We start from the raw sequence: 17,061 nt of genomic DNA on the forward strand, positions 1-17,061 counted from the left end.
AGGAGGAGGAGGAGGAGGAGGAGGAGGAAGAGGAAGAGGAGGAGAAGAATAAAAAAAGAAAGAAAGGATTCAAGTGAAAGAGAGGGAGGCAAGGAAAAAAGAAGGGAGACATGGAAAGATTCAGAGTTTAAAAACAATGTTTTAAGGAAAGAAAATATCAAAAGAAAAAGAAGGAAGGACCAAAGAAAGGCAAGAAAGAGAGAGCACACAAGGGAAGAGGAAGAACAAGCACTAAGAAGGAGCACTGGCTGCTTTTTGGAAAGGATGTCATGGAGTTGGGCCAGGTCAGTGCTCCGATGGTGGAAGGAGCCCCTGAGGGCCTGAGGGTGCCACCTCATACTCCCCGTACCTGCACCAAGACCCACCCTGCACCTAAAGCACCACGGCTCATCCCCAAGCCCCACAGACCCAGGCTGGGCTTCCTGGCCCAAAGGGTGGCAGGCAGCCATAGCGACCCACCGTGGAAGCACAGCAGGTACTCCTCTCGCTGCCCTGCGCCGTTCACCTGAACGATCGAGACAGGGAAGCTGTTGGACGAGGAGGCAAACACAGCAGGAGCCAAGGAGTGGTCATTCTTGTCTAGGAATTCTGGAAAGGCAGGTGAAAAACAGGGCTTCAGGAATGATTTCCAAGCCTCTGAAAGCCCTGAGCTACACGTGGGGTAGGGAAGGGGACACTGGCCCTACCCTCCAGTGTGTACTGCTTCATGTCGATTTCGTAGAATTTGTTGGTTCCAATGAGGATACTGTAATTGGTAAAGTGGATACAGCTGCAGGGCTCTGAGGTCTCTATCTCCTGAGACAAAAGGGCAAAGGAGGCCATGAGAGATGACACAGGACAGCCCTGCTTCCATTACTATTCTGTTTCTCCCTTAAGCTTCTAAGCAAACCACACAGATGGTGAGACTTGCTCACACATTTTACAAGCCCACTCTTGTGTTTCTCATAGTGACCTGTTTTCTACCTCTTCCTGTTGCTCTAGGCAACCCAGGCTTTCTTAGAAAACAAAGTCAAACAGTAGCCAAAAAGGCTCAGAAACATAATTTCCATGAAAAGGTAGAACTTACACTCTTATCAAAAAAAACAAACAACAACAAAAAAAAAAAACACTAGAGAAAGATTGTTAACAGGGGCAGTCAAGAAACATGGTTTATTTCCTTTCTTTTTGCTGAATTTCTAATCTGAACCTGTATTACTTATACAATTATCACCTTCAGTAGCATGACAATCCCAACTTAATTATCTGCTTCCTAATGATTAATACTTGCTCAAAAGAGTCAAAGCATGCTTATTAAAACTGGTGGCCCCAGATCATAAAGAAGCAATGGCTGCTGAGAATTTGCCTGAAGCTAAAAGTTCAAACCTTAAGCTGCATCATTCTTATCTCTGAATAATTACTAACTACCTATTATGTCTGAGTAAACTTTGGAACAGCATGATACACTGAAGCAGTACGAAAAAAAATCAAACATTTTTTGTTTTTCAACTTTGCACTTCAGGTTCTCTCCACACCCTAACTGGGCTGCCTGGAAATTGGGCAACTGTCGTAAAGTATAAAATAGTCAGCCCAGTCCCTGGTAGCAGTGGTCACTCAATCAATACGCAAACCAAACTAACAATATCTGGCCAGAATGAAGCTGCTTCTCTAACAAGTGAAAATCGCTATATATTAGCCACACCTCCCTTCATTTTGGGACTAAATCCTGAAAGCACCTAAAATAAACCAGGCATGTGGTGGCAGCGCATCCTTAGCCTGGGAATGGTAAACACCTCGCACAGAAGTGAGGCAAACTCAAGAGTCCCAGCCGCAGTCATCGCCACTACACACCCTGTCCTGGGAAAGCAGCGCCCTAATCACAACTCAGAACGAAGCCAGGACTGCTTTGTCCCATGTTAGCAGAAACCTCATCGAGACTCCAAGAAAGATTCGGGCAAGTACTATCCAGGACTGCTTCCTTCTCAGAAAGAGCAGCTTCCTTTTGCTACTGGCTCAGATGAAAACTCTGCACCATCAGCTGGCTCTCTGCCTTAACAAAAGGCTGAACTCACTGGGTCAGGACGGGGGGCAGTTTCTAAGCAAAAGAGAAGCAAGAGGGGAAACTAGCTTTGGGAGGCTCCAGGCTCTTCCAGGAAAGAAACACTTCACTCTCTAGGGAAGTCATGGTGTCGCCATGTCATGGTGAAGGATGACCAAGCAGAAGGACCAAGACACACGCTGTTGCCCTAGATAGCATGCTGTTCACACTGGCTTCCCGGGAGAGCAAGCCGGCTGGGCTCCAACTTACCTTCCGAATACAATACTTGCCGAGGTTTTCATTGTAGCGGAGGATGACCACCTTGCTGGGTGTGGCAGCACAAATGCAGAGACCATTCTCAATCTCAAAGGCCACCGGAAAAAGAAAAAAAGTCACATGAATATTAACTCTGCAGCAAAACTAGCAAAAGAATGTCAGTTTCGAACAGAGTCTCTCCACCTCAATCTTGCCAACAGTTCTGGTCACAATATCCTGTAGTAGTGGCGGGGTGAGGGTCCTGTGCTTCATAGGGCGATGGGCAGCATCGTGGCCCTGCCCACTAGACACCTGTAGCATCCTCCAGGTGTGAAAATGAAAAGGTCTCTAGACTTTAACACTGTCCCCTGCAGGGCAGAATTGCCACTGTTGAGAACCACTGCTTTAGCTGGGATCAGGAGACGGAATTAAGGATCCACCTGAGTCCAAGATATATTTTGTGTGTTTGCACCTTTGGCTGGGGAAAAATTCTTTTGGCAATTTCATGCTGAGGAGAAGAGGAAAGAAGGAGAAAAGGGAAGAGAAACTGCTATAATAATTTAAGAGAAAAATTCACCAAGGGAAATAGTTCCAAGCTACGACCTGTACACATAGAGTTCTACATCAAAACTCCTCTTTGCTACAACAGTTGAATCTCTCTTCTCTCACTTCCCAGAACCAGGCCATTGTCAAAGGAAAAAAAAAAAAAAAAAAAGAAGTCTATTACTCAAATCTGTCCTGAAATGACTGCTATGCAGTTGGGGAGGAGGAAAGGAAAGAGCAAACAGGTAGGAAAATGGAATTTGTCAGTGCTGTTTTTCCTTGAGTTGAGTGGTGGGTTTGTGAATATTTACTACATTATTGCACTTTATGATTTACATGTACATTCCTCTAATTTAAAAAAACTAATTTTCAGAAACTAAAATGCACAATCTTAATCATTCACAGGACAGATTTTTTTTTTTTTTCATTTATTCGGTACAGGGTCTCACTATGCAGCTCAGACTCATAGTGATCCTCCTGTTTTCAGCCTCCCCAGTGCTGGGATTACAGGCATGAGCCACCATACCTGGACTCAGTGGCCGATGCAGTGTGCCCCGGGGGAGGAAGGGCAGGACCTGGGTGGGTTGACACGTGGTGCTGGCAATCAACCCCCAGGTCCCTGAGCTTTCCTAAGCAGGCACTTAGTCCACTGAGCTATCTCATTAGCCCTAACTTTTTTAATGGGGGAAAAAAAGCTTAAACAAGGAGGTAAAAAAGTATATTTATATGCCATATTTCAATTTGCTAGAGATTACAGGAGCATTAACTTGGGCTCTGGTGAACTGACTTTGTGCTATACAGTTGGCCTTCTGCAGCAACAGGTTCTGAATTTGCAGATTCAATCAGCATAGATTAAAAATGTTTAGGAAAAAAACTGCATCCATATTAGACATATGCAGCCCTCTTTTTCTTATTATTCACTAAACCACATAGTATAACAAGTACTTACATAGGATTTATATTGTATTAAGGATTAAAAGTAATCTAGAGATGATTTTTTGAACACAGGACAATACACACGTTATATGTAAATATCACAACATTCTATACAGCATGAAGGACCTGAACATTCTTGGAGTTTGATATGTCTGGAAGATTCTGGAACCCATCCTCTGTTGATACTGAGGGGTAACTGTGTAAATGTCATGAATTAGAATCTGTAAAATTCTATCGTTTCTCGGCCTTTTGGCTAAGATCAAGTGTAGAATGTGTAAAATTCTAGTAATGAAATGTCCTTTTGGCTGGGGAGATAGCTCAGTAGAATAAGCACTTGCCTGGCAAGCACAGGGTCCTGAGTTCAATCCCCAATTCCAAAAAAAAAAAGAACTGTCCCTTTACCTACTTCAGACATGGAGTTCCAGAATAGAATGTTTCAATGTTTCTGAAGACTCACAATACGCACACACAATTTTTAAAACGATGGAATATTCTTTAAGTCTCATTAACTGCGCTCACATTTTTCTTTAAGAAATTTCTTGCAGATTCAAAGTCTATTCAAATTTGTCATGACTATTCCAATTATTTCATGTGCCTTAAAGGGAACAAAAATCCAACCCCGTCTGAGGATACACAACGTTAACATTCAAATCGATAAGGTGTTTGGGCAGAAGGACAGTGCCAGTGTGAAAAATACCCACCAGTGGAGGCCTAAGGAGAGCTCACCTTGCCAGCACCAAACAGGTGGCAGCCCTTGACAGCTTCGAAAATGTTGGGCGAGATGTCTGGCTGGGCAGGAAGGTGCGACTGTGCCAGAGACTGCTTCACTTTCTTCACATCTACCAGACACAGGGCCCGCTCTTCTCCTGAGTAGGAAAGGGCAGCCTCTTGTCAGTTCAGAACCAGAGCAAAGACTGTGGGAGGTGGGGGCGGGGGCCGGGTCTGGCCATGAAGTAGAGCCACAGGCGGCTTGGGGATAAACTGTTTTCCACACATCTCTACACAGTCTGAGCATCTGAAATGCTGGGGGAGAGGGGGCAGAAGTGCCTCACATTTTGGATTTGGAATATTTGCATATACAAGTTGGGCCAGGTGGTACACACTTGTACACCCAGCACTCAGGAGGCTGAGGCAGGAGGACTGCCTCAAGTTTGAGGCCAGCCTGGGCTACAAAGTGAGTTCAAGGCCAGCCTGAACTGTATAGTGAAGCTCTATCTCAAAAAGATAAGAAAAAATAAATAACTTTTAAAAATTAGCCTATATATATTATGAGCTACCTCAGGGATGGAATCCAAGTCTTAACATGAAATCCACATGCATCTCATACGTATGCTCCTGAAACACACAGCCTGAAGGTGACTGCATACGTCATACTGCAATCCATCACATGAGGCCAAGTGTGGAATATTCCACCTGTGGCAAGGCTGGCACTCAAAAAGTGTTAGACTCTACAGCACTTTGGACTTTATGATAAGGGATGCTCAATCTATAAACTCATTTTAGGTCCATATTTTTAATCTAGGATAAAAACATTTGATCTTTGAGTCAAAGTTCCAGAAAGCTAATTCTGCAGATATAAAGTTGGCAAATACAAGCTAAACTTTCTAACTTGAAGAAAGAATTTGTTAGACAGCAAGGAGGGGACATTCACCAAAACATTAGGCTTAGACTATTCATGCATAACTGACTATGTCAAGGTCATAAAAGACAGAAAGAGGAATGAGGAACTGTTCCAGATTAACTACAACTAAAAGCACAAAATTAAATGCAATGCATTTTATCTTAGGTTGTATCATGAGTGGGGGCAGTGAGCAAAGAAAACATTATCAGGGCCACAGATAAAATCTGACTGGGCAGTGTATGAAGCAAGAGTTAAGTTTTCTGAATACAAAAATTGCATCCTGTGAAATTATTCTATATGATACAATAAGTAATAAGTAATTATACAATGTCAAAACCCATAAGATGTAGAACACTGAGAGCTACAGACTTGGTGTGATAGCGAGGTGCTTGGTGTGATAGCGAGGTGCTAGTGTAGGTTCATCAGTAGCAACAAACATACTGGGATGTGCATGTTGATGATGGGGAGCATACGGGTGCCCGAAGGGAGGTATAAGGGGAAACTCCGTACCTTCCTCTCAATTTTGCTGTGAATCTAGCTCTCAAAATAAAATCAGAGAGGAAGGCAAACAGGGAGGGAAGGAGAGCAGGAAGAGAAATAGCTGAGAGATCCTGAAACCTATTCCTGACCACATTATTTCATTCTCTGCACCCAGTCATGCCTGAAACAAGATCCAATTATAAGTGTTTTAAACCTTTAGCTAATATATTACTGTTTTTCCATTAAAATAAAACAGCTGAGCTTGGGGGTGCACACCTGTAATCCCTGCATGCTGAAAGGCTAGTGCAGGAAGATCATAAGTTCAAGGCTAGCCCGGGAGATTTAGTGAGATATTGTCTCAAAGTAAAAAATATAAAGGGCTAGAGATTTAGCTCAGTGCAAAGACCCAAGGTTCAATACACAGTACCAAAAGAAGAAAAAAAACTTCCAACAAAGAAAGAAAAGAATTGGGCCATAGTCACATGAAAGAATACCCTGTCTTAGACTGACATGCTGAAGAACTTATAATATGCCTACAATAAACTTTCAAATACTTCAGATAAAAAGGTGTGTATGTGTGTGTAGATGTTAGCAAGTGGTGAACCTAGGTGAAGGGTGTACAATTATGACAGACATAAGAACATGACCTTGGTGCCCAAGGTGGTAATGTGGGTGGTGCTGGGAATCTTTAAGAGGAGGGGCCTAGTGGGAGGTCTTTAGGTCATTGGGGGCGTGATCTAGAAGACAGTTCTTGTGAGACTTGCATTCCCAGGAGAGGACTGTTATAAAAGGAGCAGCCCTGACACCACTCAGGTTGCCTGTATGGAGATGTCACCTGCCTGCTTCTGCACATGATCCCACCACGCTATCTGCCAAGAGGGGAAACAGCTGAGGATGGGCCTCAAACCAGAGCTGGGAAATTTGGACTAAATTAACATCTTTCATTAGTAGCCTACCTTAGATATTTTATTATAAAGGGAAGAAGCTGACTAATATAGCATTCTTCACTTGGCATAATAGTAAGCTCTTCTTTGAAGATGTCAGACTACCACACTGGACACCAAAGTGAACCAATGTGAACAGAAAGTCCATCCACTGCATCAACAGAAACACAGAGGCAAAGAGCCACCACTGCACCAAGCTGTGATCAGGAAGCCCTGCGTTTGTGCTTCTCAAGCATGAAATTTGGCTCTAAAATTGTCTCCCCAAAAAGCAAAGAAAAGGGCTATATCCTTGGCTTCACACCTGCTATCATGAGTAGTTTCTCCAGGTCCTTGATGATATAAATTTGGAAGACTGCTCCAATTCCTGGGACATGGGTTAAGGAGTTTTTCAAGACATTCAGTGCATAGAGCCCTTCCTCAGTGCCCACCAACACCACCTGTGAGGCAGAAATCCAAAGGCAGAAGGTAAGTACAGGTACATCACCAGGCAATCCCGAAGCCAGAGCTCCAAATCCTCCTCAGCCCTTGCTCGCCTGCGTGTGAGGCTGTGGCCCGTGACCATTACCGTCCCCAGCTGACAGTGCCCCTAAAATGGTACCTGGTCACTGAAGGGCAGTGTGCAGTTCATGTCTAGCCGGTCATCACCTTCCAGTTTCAGCAGGGAGTTTCCAAGTAATTTCTTTTCAAATATCAAAGGAAAGATAAGAGAAAAGAAGGCAGTGAGACTGAAATGTTTAAAACCAAACCACCCAGAGACAGAGAAATTTAAAGGTAACTTCAGAAACACACAACTGCTCTTAGCTGGTCCCCATTTTAAAATTATTATTATCATTCTCATCACTATTATTATTTGGCTGCTGGAGATTGCATTCACGTCTGCATATGTTAGGTGTGTGTCCTACCACAAAGCTATATTCCCCAGCCTCTTGCACTGTATTTTATCAGAACTCCAAAGGCAAGAAGTGGGTATCACCAATCTCTCTGGGCCAGGTGTTAAGCTGCATCAGAGTTTTAACTCTGCTTAGGTGCAGAAATAAGTATTATAAGCGAAAAAAGCTATTCTGCAATAGGAAATAAGTTGAAAACACAGACATTTCACCTGCCAAGTGTTAATAACCCATATGGAAGCCTCTTTCCCGTCTTTCTTCTTTTCTGCAGACTGCAGAAAAGTGCAAACTAGCGTTTGCAGCAAGACCAATAAGCCTGATTCTCTTTACCTGAACCCACAAAGGCAGAATCTAGTAGGAAATAGAGTATCGGGCCAACTGTGCACATGGATTTCTGTAAAAGGCTCACATATGCAGCAATAAAACAGTTTAAAAGCCTATCCCATGGACAAACATCTTCTCCAGAGGCTTATGGGTAAGCATTTTGAACTGCTAACCTTTCAAGTGTTTATCAGGAACTAAGTGTCTGAAAGGAGCTGTTCAGTCTTCAGGGGAACAACCGCTGATGAGCAGTGAGCAGTGTTTGCTTCCTGAAATGTTCTAGGAGGAATGATGTCTATCACAGCACACCTACATCTCTAACATCTTAAGGATAAGTAGGATTTCAAACCTTCCTATGGAAGAGCAAATACTGCAGAAGCAACCAGGAAGATAACAAAGAACCTTCCTCAAGTAAATTGCAAGTTGGCAGCCTATTATGCTGTTTTCTAGCCAAAGTGCTTTATAACTCAAGTCACCAAACCAAAAGAACACAGCTGAGTAAACGAGAGGATTTCCTTGTAAGTTCACTGGCTGCTGCGTTGCCATAACCAGCCAAGGGTTGGCTGCTGCTGCTGCTTCACCAACTCTACACATCTAAAAAGGGGGGCTCTGGATGCTGCATGGCTGCCTTGGAGCTTGTGCCCTCTTGCCACAAAACTGGTCCTGACCCAGTCTAGAGGCATCGGCTCTTAGACAGGGAGCCAAAAGGAAAACAACAGCCAGTAGGATGCCTGCCCATCATGAACATCAGTTACCCTTGTGCTCGCTTTGGCAGCACACTTAATAAGATCAGTTACCAAAGACCAGCCCACTCTACAAGGACAAGCGCCAGTGTCCGCGTTCATACTCACAGCATCAGCTTCTGCCTTTTCCCTAGAAACTCTCCCACCTGCAACAACTGATTCTAAGGCGGTGACCCAGCGCTGTTTGTCGGGAAAGCTGGGAGCTAGCAAGTAGAGGGTTCTCCCCGGCCAGCAGGTGGTGTGTGGGTGAGACTCCATCTTCAGTATGTATGGAACATCTAGGAGATTTCAGAGAGCACAGGATTGGGTGTGGATTTCCCGCTGGTAGGTGTGGCCCTGAGACATCAAAAAACCCACCAAACCATGCGAGCCCCGGTTACTGCTGAGGTAGAGCAGCAGAGGATGGTCAGCCTCCTTGGCAGGGCCAATGCCCCGTGTCCCCTCTGCGCTCTCCCCACTTGCCAAGCCCAGCCCACATCCAGAGCTGGTCTTCTCCAGGTCCCCTCACCTGCTTTGGCTGTGTTTGCGAGTTCAGAAGCACCAACGGCACCATGAATAGATACGTCCCCGTCGGGAAGGCAGAGCTCAAATTCTTCCACCGGTCTCTGTCCAGCTTGTTGCAAAGAGGAAGGGCAGAAAGAAAAACAAAAGAACAGGACCAAGAACAAAGGGAGAAGACAAAGAGGAAGAGCCAAAGGAAGAGGAAGGCAGAAGAGAAGGGAAGAAAAGGGAAAAGAAGGGAAGAGAGGAAAAGGAGACAGGGTACGCGTGTAAGGAGAGATGCACAAGAACAAAGAAAGAGAAAAGGTGTGCAGAGAAGGCAGAGGAGGGAAGATAAAAAAAAATAAAGTGTGTCAGATGAGTAGCACAGTCAAATTTCTGATGACGATGCGGATTTATGGGCTAGTTGGCTGAGGCGGAAGTTCTCTGAAGGTGTATTAGCAGGTGGAATCTTCAGGGCAGCACCCTGCGGGTTCTTCAGGGGGAAGACCTATAGATGTGAGTATCGCACCAATAACCTTTAGAGAAGTCATTTGGCTTTTCATTTTCAAAAATGGGAAAGTGGAGAAGGCTCGCGAGGCAGTCCAAAAACAAAACAAAACAAAACAAAAAACAAAGCCTTCACACCAACACTGGGAGACCTGGGTTAACCACGTGCAATGAAATTCCCCCTGAATTATTAATTTACCTTCTCTGGCTTCATTGTCATAAATGAGGACTTTTGATCCCTCTAATACAATGTATTTCCTGTCCCAGCCTTGCTGTCCTCGTTTGTTATTCCTAGGGAAAAAAGACAGGGGTGAGGAAAAAAGGTTTGCATTTAGAAGAAAGTCAATTCCTAGAAAACATCAGGAGCATAGCAGTGGCCTGTGGCCTTCCTCGCCGGCACCTGCTGGAGCCCACCCAACCCACCAACAATACCTCGGCACTTTCATCCACCCTTCCAGGTGCAGGCTGCTGCTGGGCTCCTTGCTCTGTAGACCTGGGGAGTTCATTTTGTCACGGCAGAAGGCCTCAGTGAAGTGCGTGGCATATTCGGCAGGCAGGCCACAGGTGGCTGGCAAGCAGGTGGAGCACTTGGGGTGACACATCACCTGACACTCTGGCGGAGAACAACAAACAGTCTGAGTGCAGAATATTCCCGTCCTCTCCTCTCTAAGCCAGCCCAGGCATCCAGGTTAAGTCCTAAGCTGTCCTGGGTGCCAGAATCCTACTGGGAGAGGAAAAAAGCCACATGCTCTAGACCCAGTTTTCCTGGCTTCAGAAATTCAGGCTGCCCATGAGCGTGTGCAAAAGGTGTTGGCACATTTCAGCTGGAGCCAGGTGGGGAAGAGACCAGCCTGACACAAAGAGGCTGGAAATTAACAAAGATCGAGGCATTTTCTACATCAAGCTAAAGTCACGAGCTGATGACATGAATGAAATCATTGCTTTTGAGGGGGAAAAATAGAGTCCTCCCACTGAAATGAAAAGCTCAGAAACGAATGCATTATATGATGAGGAATTATCAAAACATCTCCTTCATCAGATGGACTCTTCACATGGCAGCCGAGTCGCCCACTACAGATGAACAAACACTGTGCTTACCGAGACACTTGGATGCTTGCCGTCCAAAGTGCACAGTATCCAGACACACGGCGCACTTTGTGGCTCGCATGTTCAGTCCTACGTTAAATCGGTGAGGAATATTGTGGTGCATGCGCTCCTTGAGACGCCGACTAAATTCTGAGGGGAAAAAATTTTAATATTCATTAAAAGTGCTGCAAAGAAAAATGAAAAGACAATGCACAAAATGGAGAAAATATCTGCAAATCGTATCTGATTGGGGATTTGTATCTAGGATATATAAAGAATTCTCAAAACTCAGTAATAGAAAGAAAACCCAACTGAAAAATGGGTCGAGGATTTGAATAGATTATCTTCCCAGAGACGACAAATAATTAGATGATAAGCACATGAAAAGATGCTCAACATCATTAGCAATTAGGGAAACACAAATTAAAACCACTAGTGAGACAGAACCACCAGGATGTTTAGAATACAAAAAATGGATCACACGCAGTGTTGGTGGGGACATGGAGAAGTTAGAACCTTCAGATGTTCTTGGTAAGAATGCAAAATAGTGCTGCCATTTTGCAACCCAGGCTGGCAAGTCCTCAGAAAAGTTGAATATAGAATTATCAAATGATCCAGCGGCATATATTCCAGAGGATTGAAAATGTATGTCCATGCAAAATATAATAGAGGGGACTGAACCCAGGCCCCTCACACTGGCTACATCCCCAGTTGTTTTGCCACTATTATTGTTGTTGTTTAGTTATTTCTTTTTGTGAGACAGGGTCATCTTAAGTCACGAAGGCATCCAGGCTGGGCTCAAACATGCGATCCTTCTGCCTCAGCTTCCCAGCATGCTAGGACTACAGATATGCATCGCCATGCCCCGCTCTAGCAGCATAACTTACAAAAGCAAAACGCCTAAACAATCTAAGTGCCTACTAATGGGTTAATAGAGAAGAAAAATACACTCTTCATGCAATGGAATGCTATTCAGCCACAAAAAGAAACAAAGTGCTGTAGCTTGCACAGAGCAGGTGGAGGGGAGGATGGAGAGCACCTGCTGGTAAGTTCAGTGGTTGCTTGTTTTGAGGAAGATGTTAAAAAAAGTACAGTGTGATCACGGTTACACAGCACTATGAACTTAGTTAAAAGCAAGCAATTGTCTGTTTGAAATAGGTCAATTATATGGTAGGCAAATTACATCACGACAAAGTTATTACAGATACAGCTTGTGAAATTATTTCAATAGCTGCATCTAGACTTCTATGAATCAACTTTAAAATCTCCCTTGTCTCATTATTAGGAATTAAGGGGCCTGCTAACTAGCTCAGGGATTAAAGTGCCTGCAAACAGGTACAGGGGCTGGGGGTTTGATCCCCAGGCCTGCCAGTAGTAGTGAGACCCTGAACACCCTGTTGACCCTTCCCTAAAAAAAAAAAAAAAAAAAAAGGAATTAATGGCATAGTTAAGAACATATTCCTGGTAGAAAACTGACCATTTGACAGTAATCTTGTTTGTGGGCATAAAGAAACATATTTTGAAACCAATTACTTACAAATATTTTAGTCATGAAAGTTTTCTGTTCCAGTTGAAATAGTTTCTAGAGCTTTTCAAAATCCAATTTAAAAATCACCACTATGGGGCCAGCCAAACAGCTCAGCAGATTAAAGTGCCTGCTTAGGCAGACACAGCGGCCAGGGTTCGATCCCTGGTGTGCAGTGCTAGCCCCACCCCGGGGCACGATGAGCCAGTGATTGAGACTGGGCGTGGTGGTGTACGCCTGTAATCCCAGCTCTTGGGAGGCTGAACACAGGCCGATCACTAGTCTGATCTACATAGTGAGACCCTGTACTAAAATACAAAAATCACTACTATGAATTACAGAATTTCTAATTATTAAATATATGAACTGAATATAGAGGATTTCCCTCTTATGTTCAGCTTTTATATGACAACTTCCTTTTATTCAAAATTCAATTTTTTCTGAAAGAACTGGTTCTTACACTTATATACTACTTTGCTAAATTAACAAGGCTGACTGTTTTCCCCATTTACTAAGCTCCCTTTCAACAGTGAAGTGACCTAGCTAATTAAAGGCAACTTTAAATAGAAGAGCTCCAAATGAAAATTTCTGACTCCTTCTCTGGTAAATTGTCTTTATAGCATCCCCTTCTTTTCCCAGAAAGTCATAAGGAATAAAGAAACACACATGCCCTGTGGCTTGAGTACGGTGCACTACACACAGAGGAGGCCCTGAAACACGTACACACCCGGCAAAGCTGCTCTGTGGAGCCTTGCCGGGGGCACCACAGCCAGGAATAATTCTCTCCTCTACAGTACCATCACCACTGGGATGGAAAACTCTGTTATTCAAGGTGTTACATAAATGTAGGAGCAAGATGACCTCACAGTCAAAGAAAAACACCAGCAGCAACAAGATGCCCTCAAGGGGCTGGTGAGATGGCTCAGTGGTCTAAAGCACCTACTTAGAACAAGCTTAGCAAAGCACAGGGACCGCGGTTCAATCCCCCAGCCCCACATGCCAGCCAGCCCCGCCCCCTGGTGGGCTGAGCTGGACACACACACACACACACATTAAAAAAAAAAAGATGTCCTCAAGATTTACAGGCAAAACAAGTCTGACAGTGATGCCACGACTCTAACCCTTAGCTCTACCCTTCTCAAGGTTTTCCAAGCCACCCCCACCACCTTCTTTTTGGTTTTATTGAAAAGCAGACTCACTATGCAGTTCAGGCTGGCCTTGAACTCACTGTGTAGCCCAGGCTGGTCTAGAACTCATGGCAATCCTCCTGCCTCAGCCTCCCTAGTGCTGAAATTGCAGACATGGCACCTCCAGGGCCGGCTTTCTTGGTCTTTTTTTTTTAAAAAAAAAAAAAAAAACCTTTTCATCTCTAAGTGAATAAAGTACTCTCAAGATCACAAAGAAAACTCTTCACTCTGTTGCTAATCATGTACAAACTACCAACACATGAAATGCATAAAACCTTTAATTTGATTTGTTCCCCATGAATTTATCCAACACAGAGAAAATCTTTGTTAGTCACTTTCTTGTAGAGGCTTTGTATTTAGAGTATAGACAGGACCTAAAAAATAACCCCTGAAAAATAAGGACCCCAATCAACAAATGAGCAAATGAACTGACTAGACACTTACAAGGAACATAAAGGGTCAATATGCATATTCATAAACTGTTCAGCATCTTTACTCTTTAGAGTAATGCAAGTCAAAGCAACGCTGAGATTCCATCGCACCCCACTCAGAATAGCTATCATCAAGAATACTAAAAACAAGGAATGAACTCAGTTGGTGAGAATGTCAACTGGCACGACCACTGCGGAAATCAGTAGGGAGATTCCTTAGAAAACTAAAAGTAGAAATACTACTTGCTTGATCCAGTTACAGCACTTCTTGGTATATTCCAAAAGAATTAAAGACAGCATGCAACAATGCTAGGTGAATAGCCATGGTTATGGTGTGCGATTCAACATATCTAAACTGCGGAAACAACCTCAACACCCATCGATACACAAATGTAGTATGTGTACACAATGGGATGTTATTCAGCCACAAAGAAGATCAAAATCGGGGCTGGTGAGATGGCTCAGTGGTCTAAAGCACCTACTTAGAACAAGCTTAGCAAAGCACAGGGACCGCGGTTCAATCCCCCAGCACCACATGCCAGCCAGCACTGCCACCAAGCGGGCTGAGCTGGCCACACACACACACACAAATAAATAAATAAAATAAAAAATAAAAAATAAAAAATAAAAAGAAGATCAAAATCGCATCACCAACAGGAAATAGATGGAACTGGAAACTACCATATTACATATATGAGTCTAACAAGGCAGTCTCAGAAAGTTAAAGGGCACACATTTTTTATTCTAAATATAAATTCTCTTTTAAAATAAAACAAGAAAGAATGACAAGAAACTAGAAAGCAGACTTTTAAATATGGGAAAGGGAATGTGGGGAGAAGGGAAAGTAGAGTGAGATGAAAAATAATCAAAATATGTTACATAATTGGACAGACATGTGTAAATACCACATTGTTCTGGTGTGAGAAACCAAAAGTGTAAATAAGGTTCAAAATGTTGAATAGATATTGTGAAACAGGAAGAAAACGTAGAGAAGGAGAGAGAGGAAAAGGAAAGGGACAAGAAATCTTACGATTTGTGAGACGAGCAGGAAAAAATGGAATCAAAGCTTTTGTAAATAAGGAAGGTAGGAAGGGTTGAAGGAAAGGTAGGGAATGGGAAAAAAAAAAAGAATCAGGAACAGATACAAATTCCCTATAATGAATGTGATCGATATGTAGACTTAAAATGTACCAATAAACCAATAAAAAAATTCAAAAGAAAAAAATGGTATATGTACCAATATAGCAAAACAATCTCACTAGTCTGTCTTACAAATATGAACTAATAAATAATAAAAGTTTCCCACAGCCACAACACCTGCTGAGACGTAAGAAGCTCTTTTTAGGATGTCCATGGTAACAGAGAATCAGCAACAACCTAAAGGCCCATTGACAGGAGTCTAGTTTAATAGGTGAATCACAGACCCACACTGTGGAATACTGTGTAGTCCTTTGAAAGAACGAAACAATTCCATATTTAATAATATGAAACACTCTCAGACAACATTTTATCTAAAAGGTTTCTTGCAGTACACAACATAGTGCTAAGCTATTTATTACAAAAAAAGAGGCATTCTGATACACATATAAGGTTGAGGATGTAGCTTAGTGCTTCAGCATTTGCTTAGCATGCATGAGGTCTTGGGTTAAATGGTCAGTACCATGAGAAAAAAGAAAAAAAAAAACATTTCAACTTGTATATTTTCATAGAAGACACATAAATTAATAGACACATATGATTTGTACATAATCTATCCCTGGATGGCTACAATGATTGAAAGCAATGGCTGACTCTGTATAAGGAGCCTGGGGGGAAAAGGGAAGACTTAATTTTTACTCTTCATCACTTAGTATTATTGTGATTTTTACTATATGATTGCATTTCTTAGAAAGTGGGAAAAAAAGAAAAAACAACTTCCACAGCCCATAAGATTGGATATGGTTTGGCCAGGCATGGAGGCATATGCCTATGATCTCAGCTCCTTGGAAGACAGAGACAAGAGGATCACAAGTTCAAGCCTAGCGTGGGCAACTTAGTGAGGGTCCATCTCAGAATAAAAATTTGGCAGGGCTGGGGATATAGAGCTTAGTGCTCCCTGGGTGCAATCTGTAGTACAGTGTTGCCAGGAAGAAAGGAATGGGCACAGTTTGAATGAGCCTTCCCCAAATTCATATGACAATGACACTGAGAGGAGCCCTCTGGGAAGTCCTTAGGATTAGATAAACCATGAGGGTAGAGAACTCACAATGGCATTTAAAAGAGGACAAAGGGAGACCCAATATAACATGCTTGTTCTGTCTGGCCATGTGGTACCCTCCTCTATGTTATGGTGCAGCAAGAAGGTGTCTACCAGCTGCAGTACCATGTTCTTACTTTTCCAACCTTCAGAACTGTGAGTCAAATATATTACTAAGCTTGCTAGTCTCAGATATTTTGTTACAGCAACGGAAAACAAACTAAGACAAAACATACCTTCTGGAGTTGAAGACTCTTTTCTGCGGCTGGATGGTGGTGCGAGGAGGCTCATGGCACTGGGCTGGTGCTCAGGCGACCGCACAATGGCAGACATGGCAATTTGCTGCCTCGCAGTGGCCGGCGTAGACGGGTGAGGATGGTCTGTGGCTTTGCGGTGCGCAGCTGTAGAGAGAGCGGATGATGCCTTCTGGTTAGCTGAGTTACCCAGGGCCAGATTAAGCAGACTGCCCCTGGGCTGTCTTTCAAGGACCCAAGACCAAAAGAACACATATTGTGCCAACTTGGCAAGACCAGGGAAGCTGTAAATGTTTTAGACTTGGTATGACCGTACTGAAAACTTCATGGGCCATAAACAAAGATGGTAAACTACTCTTGGCCAACCTCATGGAGATCAGCCCTCTGCCTCTGTCTTATCCACAACCTGGAGCAGTTGGTTGACAGAGAGAGAGTCCCTACCTTCCTCTCGGGCGGAGCGGAGCTCAATGCGAGTCTTCTGAAGAGCTTCCTCAAGCTCTGCACAGCGAGCTTTCTCCTTCTCCAGGGCCAGCTTCAGCTCATTGTACTGCAGAGGAACCTGTGTGGGCAAAGCAGGGTCCTCTTTCCGTCGACTAAATAAACCCTAG

At 43.5% G+C, this 17,061-nt stretch overlaps 1 protein-coding gene across 1 annotated transcript in view; it reads right to left on the reverse strand.

Moving 5' to 3' along the window:
• Positions 1–17,061, reverse strand: part of Cit (citron rho-interacting serine/threonine kinase) — a 174,148-nt gene that overhangs the window by 11,701 nt on the left and 145,386 nt on the right. Inside the window, exons 31-43 of the mRNA XM_004636241.2 lie at positions 16,895–17,057; positions 16,436–16,600; positions 10,833–10,970; positions 10,167–10,347; positions 9,934–10,025; positions 9,253–9,357; positions 8,853–9,022; positions 7,392–7,472; positions 7,095–7,230; positions 4,475–4,614; positions 2,285–2,377; positions 687–795; positions 460–588 (exon numbers count right to left, since the gene is read on the reverse strand). Coding sequence (XP_004636298.1) covers positions 460–588; positions 687–795; positions 2,285–2,377; positions 4,475–4,614; positions 7,095–7,230; positions 7,392–7,472; positions 8,853–9,022; positions 9,253–9,357; positions 9,934–10,025; positions 10,167–10,347; positions 10,833–10,970; positions 16,436–16,600; positions 16,895–17,057 — 1,702 coding nt within the window. The remainder of the gene's footprint in view (positions 1–459; positions 589–686; positions 796–2,284; positions 2,378–4,474; positions 4,615–7,094; positions 7,231–7,391; positions 7,473–8,852; positions 9,023–9,252; positions 9,358–9,933; positions 10,026–10,166; positions 10,348–10,832; positions 10,971–16,435; positions 16,601–16,894; positions 17,058–17,061) is intronic.

Source organism: Octodon degus, unplaced genomic scaffold, assembly GCF_000260255.1.
Source record: "Octodon degus isolate 3935 unplaced genomic scaffold, OctDeg1.0 scaffold00079, whole genome shotgun sequence".
NCBI lineage: Eukaryota > Metazoa > Chordata > Mammalia > Rodentia > Octodontidae > Octodon > Octodon degus.